Source organism: Budorcas taxicolor, chromosome 11 (genome assembly GCF_023091745.1).
Source record: "Budorcas taxicolor isolate Tak-1 chromosome 11, Takin1.1, whole genome shotgun sequence".
Lineage (NCBI taxonomy): Eukaryota > Metazoa > Chordata > Mammalia > Artiodactyla > Bovidae > Budorcas > Budorcas taxicolor.
In genome coordinates, this window is record NC_068920.1 from 147,762,841 (window position 1) to 147,787,691 (window position 24,851).

General features: G+C 43.6%; 1 protein-coding gene across 1 annotated transcript in view; it reads left to right on the forward strand.

Moving 5' to 3' along the window:
- MBOAT2 (membrane bound O-acyltransferase domain containing 2) overlaps window positions 1–24,851 on the forward strand; it is a 102,036-nt gene that overhangs the window by 56,679 nt on the left and 20,506 nt on the right. Inside the window, exon 4 of the mRNA XM_052649189.1 lies at window positions 17,057–17,152. Coding sequence (XP_052505149.1) covers window positions 17,057–17,152 — 96 coding nt within the window. The remainder of the gene's footprint in view (window positions 1–17,056; window positions 17,153–24,851) is intronic.

A 24,851-nucleotide genomic window follows, 5' to 3' on the forward strand; every position in this document is an offset into this window, starting at 1 on the left:
TGCATTCAGATGCTTATATCTTTCCTTTTCTCCTTTGCTTTTCGCTTCTCTCTTTTCAAGGCCTTCTCAGACAGCCATTTTGCTTTTTTGCATTTCTTTTCCATGGGAATGGTCTTGATCCCTGTCTCCTGTACAATGTCACGAACCTCTGTCCATAATTCATCAGGCATCTATCTATCAGATCTAGTCTCTTAAATCTATTTCTCACTTCCACTGTATAATCATAAGGGATTTGATTTAGGTCATCCCTGAATGGTCTAGCGGTTTTCCCTAGTTTCTTCAATTTAAGTCTGAATTTGGCAATAAGGAGTTCATGATCTGAGCCACAGTCAGCTCCCGGTCTTGTTTTTGCTGACTGTATAGAGCTTCTCCATCTTTGGCTGCAAAGAATATAATCAATCTGATTTCGGTGTTGACCATCTGGTGATGTCCATGTGTAGAGTCTTCTCTTGTGTTGTTGGAAGAGGGTGTTTGCTATGACCAGTGCATTTTCTTGGCAAAACTCTGTTAGTCTTTGCCCTGATTCATTCTGCATTCCAAGGCCAAATTTGCCTGTTACTCCAGGTGTTTCTTGACTTCCTACTTTTGCATTCCAGTGCCCTATAATGAAAAGGACATCTTTTTTGGGTGTCAGTTCTAAAAGATCTTGTAGGCCTTTATAGAACCGCTCAACTTCAGCTTCTTCAGCGTTACTGGTTGGGGCATAGACTTGGATTACTGTGATATTGAATGGTTTGCCTTGGAGATGAACAGAGATCATTCTGTCGTTTTTGAGATTGCATCCAAGTACTGCATTTCATGCTCTTTTGTTGACCATGATGGCTACTCCATTTCTTCTGAGGGATTCCTGCCCGCAGTAGTAGATATAATGGTCATCTGAGTTAAATTTACCCATTCCAGTCCATTTTAGTTCTCTGATTCCTAGAATGTCCACGTTCACTCTTGCCAACTCCTGTTTGACCACTTCCAATTTGCCTTGATTCATGGACCTGACATTCCAGGTTCCTATGCAATATTGCTGTTAAACAGCAGACCTGTGAGATGGTTAATACGGAAAGAGCCTGTTAGCCTTTGGAGATTAAACTGAAGTCTTTTCTTGATAACTTGGCAGGTAGTTTTCAACAGAGCAAATGACCTACAGGAAACATATAAAAGATATAGACACATCCAGTAAAACCACACCTGCCTCGCGGGTTCGCCAAGTTTTGTACGGGATTACGTCGTAAAACCTGTAGGAAAGTGATCTTCAACCCACAGTCACATGGGCTCAGCTACCCACCCCTTTGAACAAACCAGAGACAGTGGAGATGTGGTCCTTACCCTCTGAAAGGCACCCTTGAGTTGGAGGTGTTGCACAGTGTCAGCCATGCAGCGAGCTTTTGTAACTTTATGCTGGGACCCACTGATGGATAAAAGGACGGGTTCAGTCTCTACAGGACACTTACTGTCAAACTGGTGATCACACTGTGATTGTCCTTACAGAAGAGGGTGCATTCAGGGCTGAGGGTGCATACCACCTTGGAGAGCAGTAAAAAAAAAAATCTTCATCCACCATTTACTGTGTGCTCAGCAGAATGAAACAGTTGGAAACAGAGCACAGATATTCGATGTGAAGTAGAACTTATGCTGAAATATATTTTTAAATATTGGGAGATACTAAAACGTGTGTTCTTCGGAATCCCCTTGAAGTGATGATAAAATTGAGCAGCAGGCCTTGGGCAGGAGAAGAGATCAAGTTTAAACTCCGCCTTCTCCCCAGGTGGCCCTAATGACTCATTGGAAAAGCACTGGATTGGGGGCAGATGTTTATGGGTCTGATTCAGGTTCTGCTAAATTTCATTAGCTCTGGGACCTGAGTCATGTCCCCTTTACCTTTCTGAGTCTAAACTGCATTAAACCAGCTGACTCACCTGGGCCCCCGGTGTGCTTTTCCCTGCATCCAGGGCTCGGCTCCCAAGAAGAGGGTCTGAGGCCATTCCTGGGCAGGTGCTTTGCTGGGTTTTTCTCTTCCCACTGATGTCACATCAGAGGTGTTGTTAGGGTTCGCAAAGTTGCTCTAATTCACCTTATCTCCTGCCAGACTATGAACTGCTTAGGTGGGTGGTGGGGACCTTCCACTTTTTATAACCTCGGTGTTGAGCCTATGGATGATAGAAGCTCAGAAGAAGAGGTTCTCTGTTCTGTTGAGTGCATGTTTGTGGGCATTTTTTTTTTTTTTTTTTTTTGCATCTCTCTTTTTTTTAAAGATTTTTTAAAAAATGTGGACCATTTTAAAAGTCTTTCCTGAATTTGTTACAATATTGCTCTGCTTTATGTTTTTTTGTTTTTTGTTTTGATCTGCAAGGCATGTGAGGTCTTAGCTCCCTGTGAAGTGTTAGTTGCTCAGTTGTGCCGGACTCTTTGCAACCCTATGGACTGCAGCCCACCAGGCTCCTCTGTCCATGGGATTCTCAAGGCAAGAACACTGGAGTGGGTTGACATTTCCTTCTCCAGGGGATCTTCCTGACCCAGGGATCGAACCTGGTTCTTCTGCACTGCAGGCAGATCCTTTACTGACTGAGCTATGAGGGAAGCCCTTAGCTCCCTGACCAGGGATCAAACCCATACCCTCTGCATTGGAAGATGAAGTCTCAGCCACTGGACCCCCGGGAAGTTCCTGGCATCTCTTTTTGGTGGGCTATTTCTGAGGAGAGGATATCTGTCTGTGCTGAGGGCCTTGAATGGCATGCTTGGTGGGTTGACCAGCGGTCTTTGGTGTTTCCTGCCTCCCTCCCTGCTTATCCACCCCTGAGGCTGGTTGTGGAGCCGCGGCCCTGGGGCCGGGGGTGAGATCAGGGAAGGACCAGGCAGTTTTAGCTGATGTGCTTTTAGCTCAGTGTTCCATGCCCCTGAGGAGCAGGTGGGACAGGGGTCCATTGTCACCTGTCACCGCCGGTGCTCACAGGACTCCTGCAGTGTGGATTCCTGAATAGAGATATCATGAGGAACTCTTGACTCCACTGGGGAGGAATGAGGATGTTGGAAATGCCATCTGGCAAGCAGAAGCCTCAAGTCACTTGGAGATCTGTCCTCACGAAGGTAATGAGCAGTGGTTAATGGCTCAGCGGAAACTCTGCAGGGGAAAGTACTAATGTCCCTGAGGACAACCCACGATCCCATGAGAGGCAATAAAACGTGGCAGGAAGGAACCTGGACTCTAATAAAAGTTCTTCTTTTCCGCTCTCTGTGGACGGTACTTGAAAGCCTTTCAGTGGCTTGGAGTGAAGGTGCCGGCCCTTTGGGTGTTGCTGTGCTGTCCTGAGCTAGAAGCTGTATTTCAACCAGAAAACCATAAGTAATTCTAAAGTGGTTTTTTAAATTATCTTATCCTGATAGCAGTTAATGTTGCAGCAATCATTGTGTATCCATTGCTGTGCAGGGTGCTTGGATTGCACTAATCCTAGCAACAGCCCTGGAGATGGGTGCACCAAGGGGATCTGCTTCCCCAGTAGCAGGTTAGTAAGAGGGGAACCTGGGATGAGAACTGGGTGTGTCTGATCACACCCAGTGCCCAGGCTTTTTGTTTCTGCACTCTATTATTTAAGCATTCAGCTTTATGATATGAGAATGTGTCGTTAAAAAGAAGTACCCTGAATTGATCGAGGAGAGGTAATGGGAGCCAGTAGGGTCTTGAGCACAGTGAGGGACTCGAATGTGTTGGCTACTCTTCCTTAGCACAAAGATACAGATAGTTTTTATCCAAAAAGATGCAATGGCCTTTAGGCATATTATGCTTAGGATCTGAGGTTTTTAAATATTCTCAATTCTCATAGAAAGGAAAACCTGTTACTTGGTTAGAGGCAGTAGGATGTCCAGGCCCTGTTGGAGTCTGAAGAATCTTTAGAACATAGCATCATACCCTCTTGGGCATCCCTGGCAGTTCAGTGGTAAAGCAATGCAGGAGACCTGGGTTCCATCCCTGGGTCGGGAAGATCCACTCGAGAAGGGCATGGCAGCCCACTCCAGTACTCTTGCCTGGAAAATCCCATGGACAGAGGAGCCTGGCAGGCTGCAGTCCATGGGGTCACAAAGCGTTGGACATGACTAAGCAACTGAACACATATGCACACACATCATACCCTCAAACCCTGCGCTTGGGAAAGGACCCGATTCAGATTCCATTATACTGTCTAGGCACTGTAGTATCTCTTCTGGAGATTTTGAATTCTAAGTTGTGTTTCCAGTTGTAAGCTGAATCTCTGTTAAGGACCCAGTCATCCTTGAGCAAGGAAGGGAGGTTTCTTTCCCTTGGGTCAAGGGTTTCTGTCTGAAGTAGGAAGAATATGTTAACATGGAGATGAAGACGATACAAACACACGTCCCTTGGAAAATAATGCTGTTACTTTGGGTGTTGCTGTTACATCTGAATGTGTTAGAATAAGAATGTGCACAGGTGGACTCAGGTAATGGGGCTGTACCATAAAGAAGGCTGAGGGCTGAAGAATTGATGCTTTCAAACACCATGCCATTTACATAAAATATGTGGTTCACGTTGAAATTTTGTGAGAGAAGAAAGTTGCATGAATGGTGTATTTCTTTTTCTTTACTTTTAGGTAAGAAATGAGGAAGTTGTTTGGGGAAATTAGGGCTTGCTGAATGCTGAGTCTGCGTGTGGTGTATTGTTGTAGTAAATACGTAGGCTTGATATGGGCAGGTTTTGTCTTTGTGTTACAGTACGATTTAATAGAGTGTTTGGACTTGAACTTTGGAACTTGAATGATGGAATGACTTCTGTGTTCAGTCACTTTGCTGAGTGCTCTCTGCAGATATTCCACTGAACTGTCCCTATAGTTGTGGTAGTGTAAGTCACTCAGTCGTGTCCGACTCTTTCGACCCCATGGACTGCAGCCCACCAGGCTCCTCTGTCCATGGAATTCTCCAGGCAAGAATACTGGAGTGGGTGGCCATTCCCTTCTCTAGGGTATCTTCCCCACCCAGGGATCAAGCCCAGGTCTCCTGCATTGCACACAGACTCTTTACTGTCTGAGACACCAGGTTATTAGTCACTGTACAGAGAAGGAGATTGTAGTTCCAAGAGGTGAGGTTACTCAGACCAGTAGCAAAACCAGTAATGATCAGTCCTGGACGTCTGTGAAATTAATTTCCGTGGTTATTGCTGATTTATGGAGATTCTTTTAAAGTTTTCTTTTTAATTGGAGAAAAAGAGATCCTCACCTTCTTACCACATAGCATAAACAGCCTGGGTTATTTTTTGAAAGAATAGCAAGCATGTTGGAGACGAAGTGACTGGGTTTGTTGTAGTCATCATTAGAATGCAGTGTTGGGGTCTTTTTAAAAGGCTTTATCTCCCAGAGAAATATTTGAATAAAAGTGATTTTATTCTCTCAATAATCTACCTTAATTTAAAATTGTTCAGTCTTTTGCAAGTTCCATGCTTGAGGCTGATACTTATTTAATTACATAATAAGTATAGACTTTAAAGTGCTACTTTAATGTCAATTGACTAAGAAAAGACTTTTAAAATACTTTCTGATACATAAATTTGTATAGGGTAAAGACAGTGATCCCATCCTGCTTGCTGCTGCTGGCTTATTAAACAGTTCTTATTTAGAGTAGTTATGGAGAGAGAATCAGAAGATAAGAGGGCAAAATATATGATGAGCTGAAAAACGGTAGGGCATTTTGCTGAAAGGATGTTATAGGCAGGTGAGCCTGGGCACCTATTTCTCTCAAAAGTGTGAGCTTTTGCTTACACTTAGTGAAGCCCAGAGAAGAGATGAGATTGCTCGTCTTTTCCTGGCCTGGAAATTAATCTTAGGGTATGACAGACTATGCGCCTTAGCAGAACTTGCCTTGGGAAGAAGGTTTCAGGATTGAAATGGGGTTGGCACGATTTGTCTTTCAAAGTTTTAAGATGTCTTATGTAGAACTCATTTTGTTGGAGCATAGCTTCATTTCAAAACACGAATTATTGGAGTGCTGTTATTTAGAATAGTATAAGATAATAGATAATAGTACAAGATAATAGAATAAACTTTTTTCCTTAGATACGAGAGCTTTAGAAAGTGTTCAGAGAACAGACTCAAAGACATGAAGATAAAATCCAATGAAGAAAATGATAAAAGTTAAGAAATGAGTAGGATGGAACCCCAAAGTACAATAGACAACTTAAATTACAAGTAAATTACTCTTAATAGCTAAACTGCCAGTGATATTTATTAAACACAAATGCTAAGGTGCTTTCCCATGCTGTCCTCACAGCCACCTGTGCTGTAATGCTGTATCTCAGCTTTATTGTTGAAGAAAACAGAGATTCAGAGACCGAGATGCCTTCCCCAGGTTTATACAACTGGTCCCCAGCAGGCTCAGAACTTGAAACCCAGTCTGTTCAGCACCAAAGCCCCATGCAGCCAGCTGCTAAACTCAGCTCCCCCTTGACCTTCACAACGTGCGGATTTTCCATGGGAAACAGGCAGTGTCCTATCCATTTTATTTCGGGGTTGTTTTCCTTCATTGATAATTGGTGTGTGTGCAAGTAATGTAAATTAATCTTAGTTTGAAAGCTGAATTGGGAAGCTAAATTTCTTTAATTCTAATTCTTGGGTTAGTTTGTTAATTTATCCCGACTTGGCAGCTGAGCAGTGAAGCCAGTGGGATAAATCCTCACTTCTTCCTTCATCTCCCCGCCGCCTGTATTCACCGTCACCGTGCTTCATCAGTTTCCTCTTGGGTCGTTTGAGGACACTTGAAAGGCCCTTGAGACCGCTCCTGGCGCCCTCAGCTCTCAGTGGGTGGTGGGGATGCCCCGCTGTCCTTACGCTCCTCCCGACCCCTCCAGCCCGCTGTTGCTCGGTAGCTCCAGCTTCCTTAGATCGCCGCACACGTCGTCTTCCTTGCTGCCCTTGCTTTGAAGATCTTCAGAGAATGAATTGAATCACCTTTTTCCTTTTCTGCTTTTCCACCTATGTGGTTTTCACCCCGAAGGGTAATGGAAGAAAGGTGAGTGATCGTCTGTGCAGGTGGGAAGGGAGCTCGGAACCCTTTCTTATAACACACAGCCCCTGAAGAGCCAAGACTGACAGGTTCCTGGTCTTCCCGTCGGGAGGGGCACCGGGTCTCTGACTTGGAGGGTGGTCGTCCCTGGGGTCGCAAAGAGTCGGACACGACTGATCAACTAAGCACAGCACAGCACAGGAAAACATGAAGCCTTTTATAGACTTTAGTTTTCACGGTTCTGGTTTTAGTAGCAGTTAGAATAGACTGAAATTTGGATGCATTTTTGTGGGTAATTGTCTTTCTCAGTTAAGATTCTGTCATTACACTGACTGCCAGATACAGTTTTTGATGTTTTTAAAACCGTTAAAACTTCATTTCTGTGTATTTATTGATTTAATATTTTTAACTACAATCCAGACGTCTGAAATCTTGATGTAAACTATAGAAGTCTATGTCTTTTTTTTCCCTTTTCTTTTTCCTTTTGGCCAAGTGCAAAGCATGTGGGATCTTAGTTCTTGACCAGGGATTTAACCCATTCCCTCGGCAGGAAAAGCACCGAGTCCTAACCATTGGACCACCGGGGAATTTCTATAGACGTCTTTGCATTTTGAGCAATAAAATCATCGTGCTTGATACCAAGAGCCAATACCCAATTTTATTTCTATCTTTGAGTCAACTTTGGAAATTTTCTTTATAAAACACCAGGAAGTGACTTCGTTATGTTACAGAGACAGGTGTGGGAGCAGAGTTAGATTTTATAAAAGAGCTGATTAGTTGCCACGTGGTTTGGGTCCTTTCTGTCGTCTGTAAACAAAATGAGAAAGAAAAGGACCCAGTGCCCTCATGTATCCGTGTCTCGGTTTGTGGCTGGCCTAGTGAATACAGCTGAGCTCCTTTCTTGTTGTCATGAATAAGGCTTTGTAAAAGAACAAACACAGCCCCTCACGACTTGTATTGTGCTCGTAACTCATGGAGACCTTGTTGTTCCAGGTGAGAGGGCTCCTTGGCGGGGAACCCGGTAGGCCCTGTCTTCCGAGGAACAGCAGTTTTATTGGGGAACGTAGATGACCTGCAGGTCTCTAGGAAGACAGTAAGAGAGAATCTGGAGTCTCCCCATTCAGGGAGAAGCCCAAGTGGAGACCCTGGGGAGAAGGTCCCTTCACCCCAAGAGGACAGTGGCACAGTAGCGACTGGGAACAGAACAGGGGCCTCTGAGTCTTGTATGAAGACAACGTGGTAGCTGGTTTTTGCTGGTAAAGCAGCTGGTTTTCTAAAAGTGTTTTAAAATTCTTCTCTTGGAGTCACAGACTAACAGAGCTGGTTTCCAGCCACAGAGCTCAGCTTATGCTCTGAGTGAGGGGTGGCAGGCTTGTCCCACCCCGGGGGCTTTTCTAGGTGTGGATATATTTTCAATTTTCTGAATCTATTTTAGAACTTGAATTTACACCCCCCCTCCAAAGAATTCATATTTCCATACAAGCCTACCAAATCCTACTTTAATTAACTAAAATCTACAAATTTTCTCCCCCCAAAGTAGCAATAAAACTGGTCAAAACCATTGTTGGGCTCTGAAAATTTACTCAAAGCAAACAGCAATTCGAGAAGCTTTTATTTAGAAGAAAACTGTTGACCTTTGAGTGAAAACAGTGGGAACGGCGGTATTCCTGCCTGGGCTCCTCTCCACCCCTCATTTGCTGGCAGAGAGTTCTCCTGGGGCAGGGCCGGCCACAAAGACCGCAGCTTTGGTTGACTTCTTCGAGGTGAAGGCAGAAAACCTAGGCAGTGGCTCACAGAGGATGCCTCTAGCGCTCCCCTCCTGAGGATTTGGTCTAACGTTTGGCAGAGAGATTCTTGGCAGCGAGAGAGCCATGGAGAAACTAGAGAAGATACCGATACAATTATGGCTGCCTGGAGACTGCCTCCACGTCAGGGGAAGTCTGGAGGGCCAGAAGGAGAGAGACGGCCAGGGCGGGCTTGAAACCTGCTGGACTGTCAAACGAGCTCTCAGACCCACACCTGGAACCCTCAGCAGAAGCCTTACTGGTAGCAGATTTTTAAGCACAAGCCCTGACTAGCCATTGACTGACCACTGAGATTACAGACACAGGGGAGACTCCTAGAGTAAGGCTGAAAAATAAAACCGTGAATTTAAAAATCGGAGGGGAGATGTCAGCCGCTGTGTACCATGGGTGAGAGAGATACAGCAGAAACAGCACACTCCAAAATCACTGCAAACAGTGACCGCAGCCTTGAAATTTTAAAAGACACTTGCTCCTTGGACGGAAAACTGTGACAGACCTAGTGTGTGCTTAATCGCTCAGTCATGTCCCATTCTTGGCAATCCCCATGGATTGCACCCTGCCAGGCTATTCTGTCCATGGGATTCTCTAGGCAAGAATACTGGAGTGGGTGGCCGTTCCCTTCTCCAGGGGATTTTCCCGACTCAGGAATTGAACGTGGGTTTCCTCATTGCAGGCAGATTCTTTGCCATCTGAGCCACCAGGGAAGCCCATGACAAACCTAGACAGTGTATTAAAAAGCAGAGACGTTACTTTGCCAACAAAGGTCCATCTAGTCAAAGCTATGGTTTTTCCAGTAGTCATGGACAGATGTGAGAGTTGGACCATGAAGAAAGCTGAGCACTGACGAATTGATGCTTTCAAATTGTGGTGCTGGAGAACAGTCATCAGAGTCCCTTGGACTGCAAGGAAATCAAACCAGTCAATCCTAAAGGAAATCAACCCTGAATATTCACTGGAAGGACTGATGCTGAAGCTGAAACTCCAATACTTTGGCTACCTGATGCAAAGAGCTGACTCATTGGAAAAAAACGCTGATGCTGGGAAAGATTGAAGGCAAAAGGAGAAGGGGACAACAGAGGATGAGATGGTTGGTTGGCTTCACTGACTCAATGAACATGAATTTGAGCAAACTTTTGCATATGGTAATAGTAGCACAAAGGACATAGAAGAAAATGGAGCTGTATTAGAGCAAGCTTGCTCTTTTATTAGAATTAAGTCAGCGTTGATCTGAACTAGGTTTCTGGCTTGAGCTGCCAGGTGGACTACGTTATGTAGGAAATGGGGTCGCTGGGGAGAGGCAGCTTACTGGGTAGGGGGCCTTTCTTTACATGTTACATTTGAGAGGCTTCATTAAATATTCATGTGGGAACAGCAGTCAGACAAATGTGGTGTTCAGGGTAGAGGGTTTTAAGCCCTCAATGCAATGAAATTAAGAAAGAAAGATGCCTGGAAAAGAGAAGAGGATTGAGGCTTCATTTACCAATTGGTCTGGAGTCACCAGCTAGGAAGAGACCAAGGCAACTTTCCAGCCCAAGCCAGTTTGGACTCCAGAGTCGACTTCTGTGTTTTCTTGATAAATTGCTCCAATTTATAAACTTGACTTTTTCTCCTTAGTTTCTGCAGCTGATATAGTATGAGATATTTTTCAGTTTCTCCTTGGAAACGCTCAGCACTTGCTGGCACATCCCTATCTTAACTCAGAACTTGTTTCTTCCTGCTACATAACTGCTCCTCTGACTCCCAGCCTTATCTCTTACCATCCATCCTGTGTATGGGTTAGTCTTTGTTACTTGCCTAAGAACTATTTCACTAGATCACCCTTTGCTCAAAAATCTTTGAATGCCTGCGGGAGAATAGCAAGAAACACTCGACACTCATGGCCCTTCCGAATACCCTGAACCCTGTTTTACGCACTGACTTATTTCCTGTAGTTTCTCCCAGCTTTCACTGGTACGTGTCAGGCTGGCCACTCCTGGCTCTGGGCATTTAGCCCCACAGGGAGGCATCCTCTCCTCTGTGTCACTCCTGTTCTCTATTTGTGGCTGCATCCACATCGTCGTCGTCCCAGGAGGAGCCCTCAGTTACTTCCCTGGCCTGCAATGAACATCTTTTCACACTGCTTCCGTTCTGCTCTGCCACTTTACAGAATGCATTCTCTTTGTCAAGCTCAGTGCCAGGCTCTCATAGACTCAGGCTCTGAAATCTTCAAGAAGTGCCATCTAGGGAAGGATACAACATCTAAGAGAACAGTTTTCACAAGAAGCGATAAAGATGCTCTAAATAGACATGGTGAGACAGAGGTGACTGGCATCTCAATAGCTAATCCTGGAAAAACCCAGCACTGTCACTCACCATTGGCTGTCACCATTGGCTGTGCTCGCTGGCTTGATGTCAGCTTCCTGCAACGGAGAAGTCGTATCTCACTGTTCTTTCTGTTCCTTCTATAAAAGGCAAGTGTGTTGAGTTAAAGTGACATCTTTAACAGACAAAACTCTTGGAAGAGATAAGGCATGTGATTTCAAAATGTGAAGAATGGCTACTGTATATCTTTACGAGAAGGTGTTTATAAATGTGATAATAATGGAAGAGGGCTTCTCTAGTGGCTCAGTGGTAAAGAATCCACCTGCCAATGCAGGAGACACAGGTTTGATCCCTAGGTTGGGAAGATCCCCTGGAGGAGGAAATGACAACCCACACCAGTATTCTTGCTGGGAAAATCCCATGGACAGAGGAGCCTGATGGGCTATAGTCCAGGTGAAAGTGAAGTCACTCAGTTTTGTGTGACTCTTTGTGACCCCATGGGCTGCAGCCTGCCAGGCTTCTCTGTCCACGGGATTTTCCAGGCAAGTGTACTGGGGTGGGTTGCCAATTCCTTCTCCAGAGGATCGTCTCGACCCAAGGGTCGAACCTGAGTGTCCCACATTTCAAGCAGACTCTACTGTCTGAGCCACCAGGGAATCCCGGGCTGTAGTCCAAGGGGTCCCAAAATGTCAGACACGACTTGGCAGCTAAAAAAACAATAGTGGGAGGAGCCTTTTAACTTGGCTTAGGACGTCACCTAGTTAGATAGTTGATACTCACCTATTGGTTACCTGAGGGTAAACTTAACCTTTGGGCCTAATACCTTAGCAGAAACAAAGTATCCTAGAATGTGTTATTGTGTACAAAGTAAAAAGAGCAAGAAATGTTAAGGATTGCATTTACTAAAATTCCATTAAATTGATAACTGGACTTTTAGAATAAGATGCAAATACTATCAAAAAGATTTTAGAAAACTGATGTTTTAATGATGGTTATAAGACTAAATTTTGAGGCTTCCAGTAATTGTAGTAGATTCAACACACAGGTTTATCTGAAACTCAAAGAGGCAGAAGCTGGAACCTAAGTGCTGGGAAGGATGGTGCTATTGAGGATGGGCCAGTCTTTCCTGACAGGTCCAGGGTGGGTTGGAAAGTGGCATCTGGGAGCAGAGTCTGTGTGCAGGGTGTGCAGCTGCAGACGGCTTGGTCCTGGTGATCCATGCTGGACCCTTTGAAACTATGCCTGTGTTACTTTCGTGAAAGTAGAGTGAGATGAAAGAAGAGCCAGACTCACTCTGGGTTGCTGGTTTTAGAATAACAGCCTCATTTACAGGTATGCCACCCCATAGAAAATGAATTATTCAGGTTGCCTCGCGCATTATAGCCGCTAACTATAAATGAACAGACTTGATTAATCATAAATTTTTAAATAGGAAACTTGAACAGTTTATAAGTAGTTAATCTTTCCAGGTCCCTGCTGACTTTATCAGACTTAAGGTCCTATTTTGAAATATACCCAGACATAGAACACTCATCTTTTGCTTTACTTCATTCACCTGTAGGTCCCAACTGTCATTATGCCTAATAGTTGTGTTCGTATTCACATGACTGTTGTGTTTGTATTTAAAGACATGGGACTGGATAAAAACCTTTTGGAAATGGGTAAAAACGGAGAAGAGGACTGAACCCTGGAGTCCCAGGTTGAGAAGGAATCTGCAAAGAAATTATAAAATTTGTTTCCAAATAATTTTAAAATCAACTTTCTTTAGATTAAAAATTACCTTAAACAAAGTAGAACCACCAGTTCAGTGAGTTTTGACAGATGTCCAGACCTGTGTAACTACCCCCCAAATCCCCAGACACAGGACACTTCATTCATCCCCCAAGGTTCCCGCATTCCCTTTGTAATCTTTACAGCCCAGCCCCCTGCAACCCGCTCGCTCTCTGCTTTCTACCACCTTTGATCAGTTTGTCTGTTTTAGAATTTCATATAAATCGAACTGTATAGTAAGTAGGGCTTCCCAGGTGGAAATCCCATGGACAGAGGAGCCTGGTGGGCTACGACCGTGGGGTCCCAAGAGTTAGACACGACCAAGCAACTAAGTACACACCACAGTTAGCTCTCAGATGTGTTGGCCTTTCCTGAATTGGGGCCGCACCCAAAGCCCCTTGAACTTGAGCACCCTGAAAGTGATGAGTTTCATTTGACTTCACATTAAAATAATGGCTCACTTATTAGTTTTTGTCTTTCTCTCCATCAAGATTTTGAACCTTTTGGTGATGTTGCCTGTTTTCCTCATTTGGGAAGAATTCTTTTTCAGTTCTCGACATTTCAAGCTCATTAATTCCCATAGTCCCTGAGCACTTTGTTTTTCCCTGAACAATTTCCACTTCATATCTAATATCTAGAGAATGGGTATTTTAGATGTGGTTTCTGTTTTTAAAATGGGGCCGTAATTCAACACTTTCATTTGAATGAATAATAAAGTGTTCTCTCTGGAACTCTTCAAATCTTGTTGATTTCATTTTGTTATAAAGGATGATAGTATCAGGATGCTTTTAAAACTGCAGAGAGTAGAAATCCAAACTCATAGTGGTGTAGTGGTATAACTCATAGTGGTATAATGGTAACCAGTGCAGAGAGATTCACCTTTCCAGGGAGAAGTCATAAGGTGAGGCAGTTCTTGTTGATTAACTCAGCAACTCTGTTTTTATGAGGGCATCAGAAAGTTCTGTATTTTGTTTTATTTAGCTTTTCTGCGTCACCGTCTCACCAGATTGTCTGTAGGCTAGCTGGACTTAATCGACATAGCAGTAGCAAGGGTCCTGTGTTGTGCTGTGCTTAGTTGCTTAGCTGTGTCTGACTCTTCGCAACCCCAGGGACTGTAGCCCACCAGGCTCCTCTGTCCAAGGGGATTCTCCAGACAAGAATACTGGAGTGGGTTGACATGCCCTCCTCAGCAAGTATCCTACTTGCTATTTAAGGAGAAAGCCTTTCCAAAAGCTCTGTGTCATGTTTCACTCTCTGCACTTAAGTTTCACGCCCACCTGTAAACTGCCAGTTGCAGGGGCTACGAGACCACAGTGACTGAGTTAGATAGGCGGTCTCCCTCCCTGTGTATCTGCCTTTTCTAAGGGAGAGAATGAGGGTTCAGAAGCAATGTCACTTTCTCAAGATCACACTGCTAGGAAGAGTAAAAGGTTGATGGGGCCGTTATTTAAATCTCAGTCAGGTCTGCTGGATTTCATGTGCATGCATGTTTTTCTGTTTGAAGACATTCAGTGAAACATATGCCCTGACCACAGCACTGATAAGAATACCATGCATGTACATATTGGCCTGTATGTCTGTTTCCTTCTGCTGATGCTGAACTTGGCAAATCAGAGGCTTTCCCTGTCACCTTTCCCTGCAGCCTAACTCAAAAGATGACAGTGAAAATGTGGTGCGCTTTGGTATCGCTTAGGAATGCATTTCAGTTCGGGATAATAGGAAAAAACCCAGCACCTCAGATTTTTTCTGGACTTCGGTTATTCAGAGCCAGTGTAGCTGCTCAGCAGTGTTTATTAAAGAGGCAGGTGTCTTTCTTGTTTTGCAGTTATGTCCTTCGCCTGTTAGCTCATTACTTCAGGGAAGCAAGGTGATTGCTGCTACAGCCATCAGATCCTTTTTCTGGGCAGAAGGAATTCACACCACGCCAGCTACATGTATCCCCTCTTTTTTCTCTGATTCTACAGAGTGCTTTCATTGATTTTTGACAAACTCATAACTAATCCATGATCGCAATTCAATCATGAGTTGACAGAATGAGACCACAGATTTTTCCGGTTCAGTGAAGAAGTTGCTCACATCATGGGCAAGCAAATGTGATTCAGTTAATGAATGTTGATTGATATTTTTGTTTATGTTAATGAGTAAGTTGAAAGTGAAACACTAAAGATACAGGTTGACATTTTTTTGTCCATAATGTGAGTAAGAGCAACTTCTTTGCTGAATTGAATAATAGTTTGTGAATGCTAGAAGAATAAGATTTTCTGGGTTTTTTTCTTGGGAGGGTGCTAGGCACAACGTCATAGCTGCAGGTCATGACATACTTTTAAAAGTTTAGCGTGTATTGTTAGCATTCTCGTCATTGCTTCTGATTCGGGTCAGCACACTTCTTTCACAAAGAGCCAGATAGTAAATATTTTAGGCTTTGAGGGCCTTGTAGATGCTGCTGCAGCTATTCCGCTCAGGTGTTCTGAGGCAAAAGCAGCCATAAACAGTATACATGTCAATGGCCATGAGTGTGGTCAAACAAGATTTGATCGACAGAAGCAAAGCAGGGAGTGAGATTTATCCTGCAGGCTTTGGTTTGATTATCTCTGGTTTGAATAATCCGTTTGTTCAGTCAGTAAGTTGTGTCTGACTCTCTTGTGACCCCATGGACTGCAGCACTCCAGGCTTCCCTGTCCTTCAGTATCTCCTGGAGTTTGCTCAAATTCATGTTCATTGAATAATGTATAGTGTTTGCCAATTTTCAAGGTGTAAATACTTTTACACCACTAAATTTGGCTTCCTATATTGAATCATTTTTGCACTTATCCAATAAACCCTGCTTGGTCAAGGTATCTTATTTTAAATTACAATTAGTTATAGTGTACTAAACTCTTATTAAAGATTCTTTCAGTTATCTAATGCAGACTTCTTTGCTCAGGAGTAATCCAAGTAGATCAGAATTACCTATTTGTCTGAAGTTTGAAAGGACCCTTTCCTAAAACCTCCTCAATGGCCTGTTTGAGAAGTTTAAGGTTTTAAATTAATCAAATACATTGTTGTGGTTTTTTTTCCTATTGATTTCTTCTATATTATGTATGTTTAGAAAGTCCTTCACTGATTTGAGGACATTTGAATATTTATCCACAGCTCGTATATGTTTTAGTTTTACACTGTATATTTAATTATTTTATTCATCTAGGATTGTTTCGATGAAGGCATAGCTCACCCACCCAAATTGTTTAACTCATTAGGTGATAATCCATTCACTCTTGCTAATATGCATTACAGCCTTCATTTTACACAGTGGTATATATTCTAGAGTCTGTTTGTGAATTTCTGTTCTATTGATACGTAAATTAGTCCCGCCAGACGATGTTTTAAATTCTTTTTTAAAAATAATTAATTTATGGCTGTGCTGGGTCTTTGCTGTTTTTATGCGCGGGCTTTCTCTAGTTGCAGCAGGGTGGGGGGGCCTACTCTCTAGTTGTGGTACTGAGCTTCTCATTGTGGCAGCTTCTCTTGTTGCAGAGCCCAGGCTCTAGAGCGTGGGTTCACTAGTTGTAACACGTGGGTTTAGTTGCCTCGCAGGATGTGGTATCCCTTGCATTGATGGGCAGATTCTTAACCACTGGACCACCAGGGAAATCCTGATGTTTTTAATTATTGTAGCTCTCTCCCGTACATCTTAAGACTGAAAATTATTAAACATTTGTGTTTATAAAATGTGAGTAAATACCACCTGATACACAGTTTACGATTTTAGATGACTGAGGACAAGTTTTAAAAATACTCTTAAGAACTTGTTTAATGTGTGTTTCAGCCAAATATTTTCATACTAGATTTTGTTTTCTAAAAAGAAGGAAAAATAAATAGATACCAGTACTTACCATATTTAGTTTTACGTTGTGAGCATGACTTTCAGATACATAATCTGTTATATGGAGGTTTTTCAGAAGGAAAAAATGAATAAAGGAAGGAACTAAATGTGTTTGCCGTTGAAAATGGTACAAAATTCAAGGAAACTAAAGCAAACACTAGTAAAGAGTTTTTACAATTTATCAAAGAAAACCATTTGTGGAGTAGATCTGATGATGTTTATAATTTTTGAACCATATCATATAGTTAATATGTTAGCTTAAAATGTATTCTTTAACAAAATGAATCTTTTTATTTCACTAATCTAGCTTGTTTTTGTTTTCCAGATATTGTTTCGTGTTTGCTTTGGGATACCTCACAGTATGCCAAATCACTAGAGTCTATATCTTTGATTATGGACAATATTCTGCTGATTTTTCAGGGTAAGATGAAAATTTTGATTCAGAAGTCTGTTTATCTATCCTAACACGTTGGTTGAAAGACAAAATATAGTTCCATTTAGTAGTTCAAATGAAAAACTCTTTTCGTTTAAAATTCTTTTTGTAAATTTTTCTTCTTGGAAAGTGGTCTTTTATAGTGATGTGTAAGTCACAAAAATAACCTTTTTTAAAATTGACTTTTGTGACATTTCTAAATATATGGGAATAAAATTTGTATGATATGCCGATATTGAAAGCATTTTCTAATTCTGGTCTTCCCTCCTGGATCAGATGGTAAAGCATCTGCCTGTAATGCAGAAAACCTGGGTTCAATCCCTGGGTCAGGAAAATCCCCTGGATAAGGAAATGGCAACCCACTCCAGTATTCTTGCCTGGAAAATCCCGTGGATGGAGGAGCCTGGCAGGCTACAGTCCATGGGGTCGCCAAGAGTCGGACACAACTGAGCAACCTCGCTGGGTCTAACTCTGTTAGAAAATTTTATGGTCACATAAAAACTATGGAAAATCAGCCCCTTTGAGCCTGCTTCCTTGCTGCCCTTCTTCTCCCTCCCTCCCTCTCTCTATTCCTCCTTCCCTTCTTGGAATCCCTTTTGTACAGTGTTTCACCAGCTGCTGTGTCATGTCTGATTGCTTGTTCTTGCGTCTTAACACGCTGTGGGACTGTCTCTGGATGAAAGTCCTTGGACTAGCTTTGTCAGTCTGAATTTCCATGAGAATGCACTTGAACATGTATTTTTCTTTTATGCATTTCACATCTATGAAATGTTTTACATTCTGATATTCAGTATTCTAGTGAGTGATAAAAATAACTTCAGGCTTTCTTTTCTTCAGAGGAAATTTAGTCCTTCCTTGGTTCTGGAAGGGTCTTTTGCCTGTAACAGAACTGATTGAATGTCTCTTATGAGATAAAGGCAGTCCAAGTCCTTAAAGATGAACTTGTTCACCGTCTTTATAAAGGGACACCTGCTAACATCTGCGTACTGGGTGGGGAAGTTGAAGATAAAACTCTACGGTGTATATGTCAAGCCTAACAGTTTTCTCTGTTGAAAAAGACACAGAAGACCTGCTTTTACGTAGGCCTTGAGTTATCTGTGCAGGATAAATAATGACCAATAAATTCAATGGAAGGATAAGTAAGTGGAAAAAATAAAATGAAACAAATCATGGCATCTATGAATAAATTGTTGAACACTAGAAAAGAGCCACTGTTATGTGAGCTTAAAGAAAAGTCACTGTTATAAAACAGGAGAATTTCAGAAGATGAATTATCTTTTTCTCCTTAATGATATCAAAGTGGATTTTACTTTTGTTAAACAGATTTTAAAATCAGACTTGGATAAAAGACTATATCTAAAAGAACAAATAAAACCAAGACAAAACAAAATTTATTAAATACACTAAAAAACTAGATAGTCAAATTAGCAATATATTGAATAGAATTGAGAAATAACCTGACATACAGAAGAAGAGAATAGATGTTGGCTATCAACTTGTAAAGGATTTCCTTGGTGGCTCAGATGGTAAAGCGTCTGCCTACAGTGCAGGAGACCTGGGTTCAATCCCTGGGTCGGGAAGATCTCCTGGAGAAGGAAATGGCAACCTATTCTAGTATTCTTGCCTGGAAAATCCCATGGACAGAGGAACCTGGTAGGCTACAGTTCATGGGGTTGCAGAGTCGGACATGACTGAGCGACTTCACTTTCACTATAACTTATAAACAGCAGGAATTCTTAAAGCAGAAAGCTTTTAAGCAGAATCAGTAGGTGTATTGGGCCACCTTGAATCGTGATGAACTTGGAAAGGTAGCCTAGGTCCCACGTTGTCATCTTAGTATAGTGAAAATAGGAACTAGCTGCGTATATTTTTGAACTGCCACATTTACTAAGTAGTTTAACACAGCAGATTTCAATTTATTAATAAGAATTGGTAGAAGTACAAATTCGTGTGCTCCAGTGTTCACTGGAGTCTCATAACCTCGTCTTCGTATTTCACTTAGTCATTACCTTTTTTATTTCCCTTATCTGCTATTCTAAACTCCCGTCACTCTCTACCTCTAGGATTGGGCTAACCACTATCGAAGCACATTACTCTGGTGACTTTACATAAGGCAAGTTTGTTTCTCATTCACACCCAGCCCCCTGAGGAGGGGGCCTCTGCTCCCCACGATCATTCAGGGAACCAGGCTTCTTTCTTGTGGCCCCACCTCCTTCAGGGTCTCTAGAATCCTCTTGATTAAATTGAGGGAATGGCGTGTCCCGTAGTGAGCTGAGCCCAGAGAGAGCATGCCTGCCCTCCACTTTTTCTCCCATTCTATTGGAAAAAACTAGTTACATGACCCCACAATGTAGAGGAACAATATGCCTGTGATAGGATCTTAAGTATTTCACTAAAATAAAAATTTTTTCACTTGAATATAATTTAAAATATTTAAGTATGTCAAAGAAATACAGCATAGCATTTTACAGATGGATGACCTGATGTAAAACTCCCAGTTTAATATGTAATTTTTATCCACTAGAAGAAAACATCTGAGCATCATCAGTGAACTGGTACAAAGACAGAGATAAATCAGCTCAAGGAGACCATTGTGGCCGAACTAAGTTAGAATGCTCCCTTTTGTTTTAATGCGCGCAGAAGAGGAAAGAAGCATTTAGTAAACCTTGAGTGTTACAACACATGAGCACAACAGATCCTGACTTGCTCCTAATTAGGGTAGATATGGGAGCCATCCAAAGTGGTGTTGGCAGTCTGAGGAAGGGAGAGCTGAATCTAGTGACCCGTTCTTTGTGCTGAGGTCTCCAGTGCCCTGAAGTTAGACACACAGGGAATGAAGCCAGGCTCTTGCTGAGGAATCACATGGGAGCTCTTCTGTACCAGCCAGTGTTACTTGCAAAGGTGTGGAACACTGATATTGTGTGTGTGTGCATGAAATATGGGGTGTGTGTGTGTTTAGATAGAGAGATAGGCTCAAGATACATTTAAAATGCTGAATAGATAAAAGGGACTCGCCTCTTAATAGCAGGTTCTTTTTGCAGAAAGGTTGAAAGGCTAGGTTGTCAGCTGACATGTTGGCCTCAGGAAATAAGTACAAAAGAAGTATAAAACAGTTAAATAGCTTTCCTTTATATCAGCAATAACTGGTTAGAAAACATCATAGATAAAGGATCTGAATTTCAGAAGCAATAAAAACTATGAAATGTTTAAGGAAACGTGTAAAAAGAAATGTAGGGACCTTTGTGTAGACCTTTTTGTAGTAAACTATGAAGCTTTACCATAGGACATAAAAAAGACTGCTGACGAAGCATCTTGTTTATTCAGAGAGTAACATTCAGTGTTGTAAAAACAGTCCTTTTTCTCTAGTTAACCTGTAATGCGGTTGAGGTTTTGAGGGAAACTAGGCAAATTGAGGAGTTTCCCTAGAAGTGTTTGAGAGGAGCAGATTCAGTATAAAAACATATACTGCTTGTCAAGCAGACATCATTTGAATATTGTAGGACTGACATAGGAATAGCCAAATCCAAGAAGCCCGCGTAGAGAAACAGATCTCTGGATCTGGGATATAAATGTACAGAATGACAATGCTGGGACTGTGGGTCAATGAGGAACGCCCCTCTCGGTTATTCAGGAAACGGTATTGAGACAGAAAAAGAAAGGTGAATGCTTGCCTTCTTGTAGATGGAAGCAGGAACAGATTTTGGGGGACAGGAAGGAAATGAGTTCTGATTGGAATATGTTGATCTTTGTGAAGCTGAAGCGTTGGTTAATGCATCCACTAAAAAAAGATATATGTGATATCTATTTTAAAAGATACATATTTTCCATTGAAATCAAGAATACATTTTAGAGCTAAGCAGAGAGCACCAGATACTCAGTTGGTATCTTATTACCAGCTGCCCCTGTGGGTTCGTGCAGTTACCAGTTTTTTGGGTCTGTGCGGTACATTTTGCTGGGGGCTGAGTACTCTGTAGGTGACCATCCTGTCAGTAGAAGAAGGGAGGGACCGTTTGTTGTAAAAGCTTCATTCTGGCTCACTGAGCTGAGTCCTAGAAGGGCCCCTGGTGCTCTCTGCTGTGCCCAGTAACTATGTTGTAAATAGTGTTGGCATAAATTATTCAGCTGATAAACCATCCGTGGTGTTCTGCGTATCCTGTTTCAGCCGGTGGGGGGTGTCTCCTGACACCTTGACCTACATTAGGTTAGGGAGTGCGTTCCGCCCAGCTGCTACTCATGTAGTTCAAGTTCCCGGGAGAAAACAGGCACGGTCTCTTATAAGGTTTCCTCTGTCTGTTCCCCTCCCTACCTGAACCTTTCCCCCTGATTGTTTTTTCCAATTTATTTATTTTTAATTGAAGGATAAGTGCTTTACCGTATTGTGTTGGTTTCTGCCATACATCAGCATTTCCCCCTGACTTTATGTTTGTTCACAAAGCAGTGTGGTATAATGATATTTATCAAGAGATCTGCAGTGTTCCCTTATGACACCAAAAAGTTGATCAGTTCAGTTGCTCAGTCGTGTCCGACTCTGCGACCCCATGGAATGCAGCACGCCATGCCTCCTGTCCATCACCAACTCCCAGAGTTTACTCAAACTCATGTCCATTGAGTCGGTGATGCCATCCAACCATCTCGTCCTCTGTCGTCCCCTTCTCCTGCCTTCAGTCTTTGCCTCCATCAGGGTCTTTTCCAATGAGTCAGCATTTTGCATCAGGTGACCAAAGTATTGGAGTTTCTCAGCTTTGACATCAGTCCTTCCAATGAATATTCAGGACTGATTTCCTTTAGGATGGACTGGTTGGATCCCAAAAAGGGATCACCAGCCCTCAAAGTCCACACCGTGTGTGGTGGGCCTCGCCTCTCTGCCCGCCTCGTCTGATGCTGCAGACACATAACTGCTTCCACGTCCTCATGCTTCTTCTACTGCCCATCAGCTTCTTCCTGCCGGGAACACCCTTCCCAACCTGCCCGCGTGTCCAGTCTCCTGGCTCCTAGAGGCTCAGATGAAGCAGCTCCTGTTCGAGGTGTTTCCCCATAAACTTGCTTAGTTTCTCTGTACGTGTCTTCAAATGTTTGGCCCTTAACACTTTTCCATGTAGCTACTTGCGTACCTGTTGAGCTCTTAACTTCAGTGAGCAGGTTCCTTCAGGGACAGTGCTTAGCAGTTAATTATTGCAGCCATCCAGTACCTTCTGCTGAGCAGCGGTTCCGGTATCTATTGAACGAGGGTTTTATCAAACATCTGCTGTGCCTCAGATACTGTTTATGGCCTTTGTCCTGTTGCTGTTTTATTTAATCCACACAGTGGCTTTATTATCCCCATTTTATAGATAAGAATTTGGAGGCTGGGGAGTTAAACAGCTCCCCCATGTCCACAGTTGATGAGAAGTGGAGTCAGGACGTTTTCTGGCTCACGTGTCCAGTTGCCTGTTCACACCTCTCTGCTCGGTTATCCAGTCAGCATCTCCCACTGAACTTGCCTGACCCGGACTTCCCAGTGCCCCTGCCCTGTTCCTCCTGCATTTCTTCCCAGCCAGCTCCGTCCTTCTGTTCCTTTCCTCTGGTCAAAACCCTTGGTGGCCTCAGGTCTCAAGCCCTGATTCTGATCCACTGTCGAACAGTCGTCAGGTGCTGCTGTCTTTGCCATCAGAAGACGACTTGGATGGACTACGCGGGGTCTGTGCTGTCATCCTGCTCTGAGATGCCATCCTCGCCTGCCTCTTACCCCCCAGCACCCCACAGCCCTCTTTACCCAGGGGCGAATATACCCATTAAAAGCGAGTGATTGCCCTGCCTGTTGCCCTCCACGGTCCCCAGTCCCTCCTGGGTCTCGGCCTTGTCCTCACAGTCCCTGCAGGAGCCTCCTAACTCTGACTATCCCGAAGCTTCTGTCTTCAGCATCTGTCCTGTCTTTACTCGCTGGCTCCAGCTGCATCCCCGTCCTCACTAGCCTCCCAGCAGGCCAGGTCAGTCTCGGTGCCCCCACCTGGGCAGGGGTGCTGGCGAGCCCGCCTCTGCGGGGCTTGGTCCCTGACTCAGCTTCTCTGTGAAGCGTCAACCTGGGTGAGGCCAGGCCCCACCGGCCTGCTGGCACTCCTCTCCCCTCCCTGTTTTGTTCTTCTGCTCAGCGCACAGCAGCAGCTGGCACACCGTGTATTTGCCTCTAAGCTCAGTTGTTATCCATCCCTCCCCTGTACACAAATGAGAACCCTGTCTCCTTCGCAGCTGTGTCTCCAGCACCTGGTGCCTTGTAGGCGCTCATTAGATGCTCGTTTTCAAAATGAGCGAGTGAAGGGGCTGGCTGGATGGCTGCCTGGCTCCCGGAAGCCTTTTCCTCCCCTCTCAAGGTGCATTCCTTTGGCTCTAGTCCCAGGGGTTTGTTGCTTTCAGTGGGTTTTGCTGTTTGCAGAGGATCCCCTGCGTACTTAGACATGCCTGAAAGCGGACCGGTCAGTTTGCTCTGTTGTCAGGTCTCTGTACCCTGGTGGCATGCTGACCTTGTATCGTGTGTGTGTGTGTGTGTGTGTGTGTGTGTGTGTGTGTGTGTGTTAGTTGCTCAGTCGTGTCCGACTCTTTGCAACCCTATAGACGGCAGCCCGTCAGGCCTCGCCATCCATGGGGTTCTCCAGGCAAGAACACAGGAGTGGGTTGCCATTTCCTTCTCCAAAAGTAACTATAGAAAGAAAGAAAGTGAAGTCTCTCAGTCGTGTCCAGCTCTGCGACCCCATGGACTGCAGCCCACCAGGCTCCTCCATCCATGGGATTTTCCAGGCAAGAATACTGGAGAGGGTTGCTATTGCCTTCTCTGCTTGTAGGTGCTCGTAGTTGCTTTGTAGCAGTATCCTTGGAGTTTACCAGTCTCCTAGAGATGACAGAATGATTCAGAAAGAGATTGTTCTTTTTCAGCATTCATTCTCTAGTGATGCTTACCTAGAGTTTGAGTTTGACCGCGTGGCAGAACTAAATCATGTAACTCTCACTCATTGTAGAGAAAAAAGATGGCGTGTAAAGGTTTTAGTTGAATAAGAAAGTTAATTTGTATCTTTTGAAAAAATTATAAGAAGTCTAGAGTCTCTTTAGTTCTTTACATCAGATGGGTACATATTTTTTTATATTACCTGAATCTGTTTTATCAGTTGAGTATTTATTTTGAATAGCTAGGTTCTATATTTTTCCTGTTCCAAGTAGAGTGCTGGGGGAGAAAGTGTCTGTAACTCCACCTCAATCTAGTGATGTTGCTGTGCAGAAGGTACAGGTGGCTCCACCCAGGCCCCCTTTGCTGGATGAAGGCACCGAAGCCAATTGCTTGCCCTCTCCCATCCGCCTCGCAGCCTCCACCCCAGGGAAACAGGAGAGTCTGGTTCACATAGGGCTGGCTCAAATTTTAGGAACAGGAAGGCGATTAAATACTGAATGCAAGGCAAACAGGTAGTTAAAAAGTCAATAAAGGTGTAAGTGAAATCTGTGTGAGTCACTCTGATTGTCCCCATTCAGGTATTTAGGAGCACAATGCACTGTTAGGAAAACCACCCCAGCTGGTCTCTTTGTAAACCGTGGGAATGTTTTCATTTAGAACCGTCTTCTCTGCACAGGAGGTTCCGTGTGATGGGTGAGGCCAGTCCTCCTCCCCTTTCAGTCCGCTCTGTGTCCTGGTCTCTGTCCTGTGCTTGTGCTGGGCTCCTCTGGC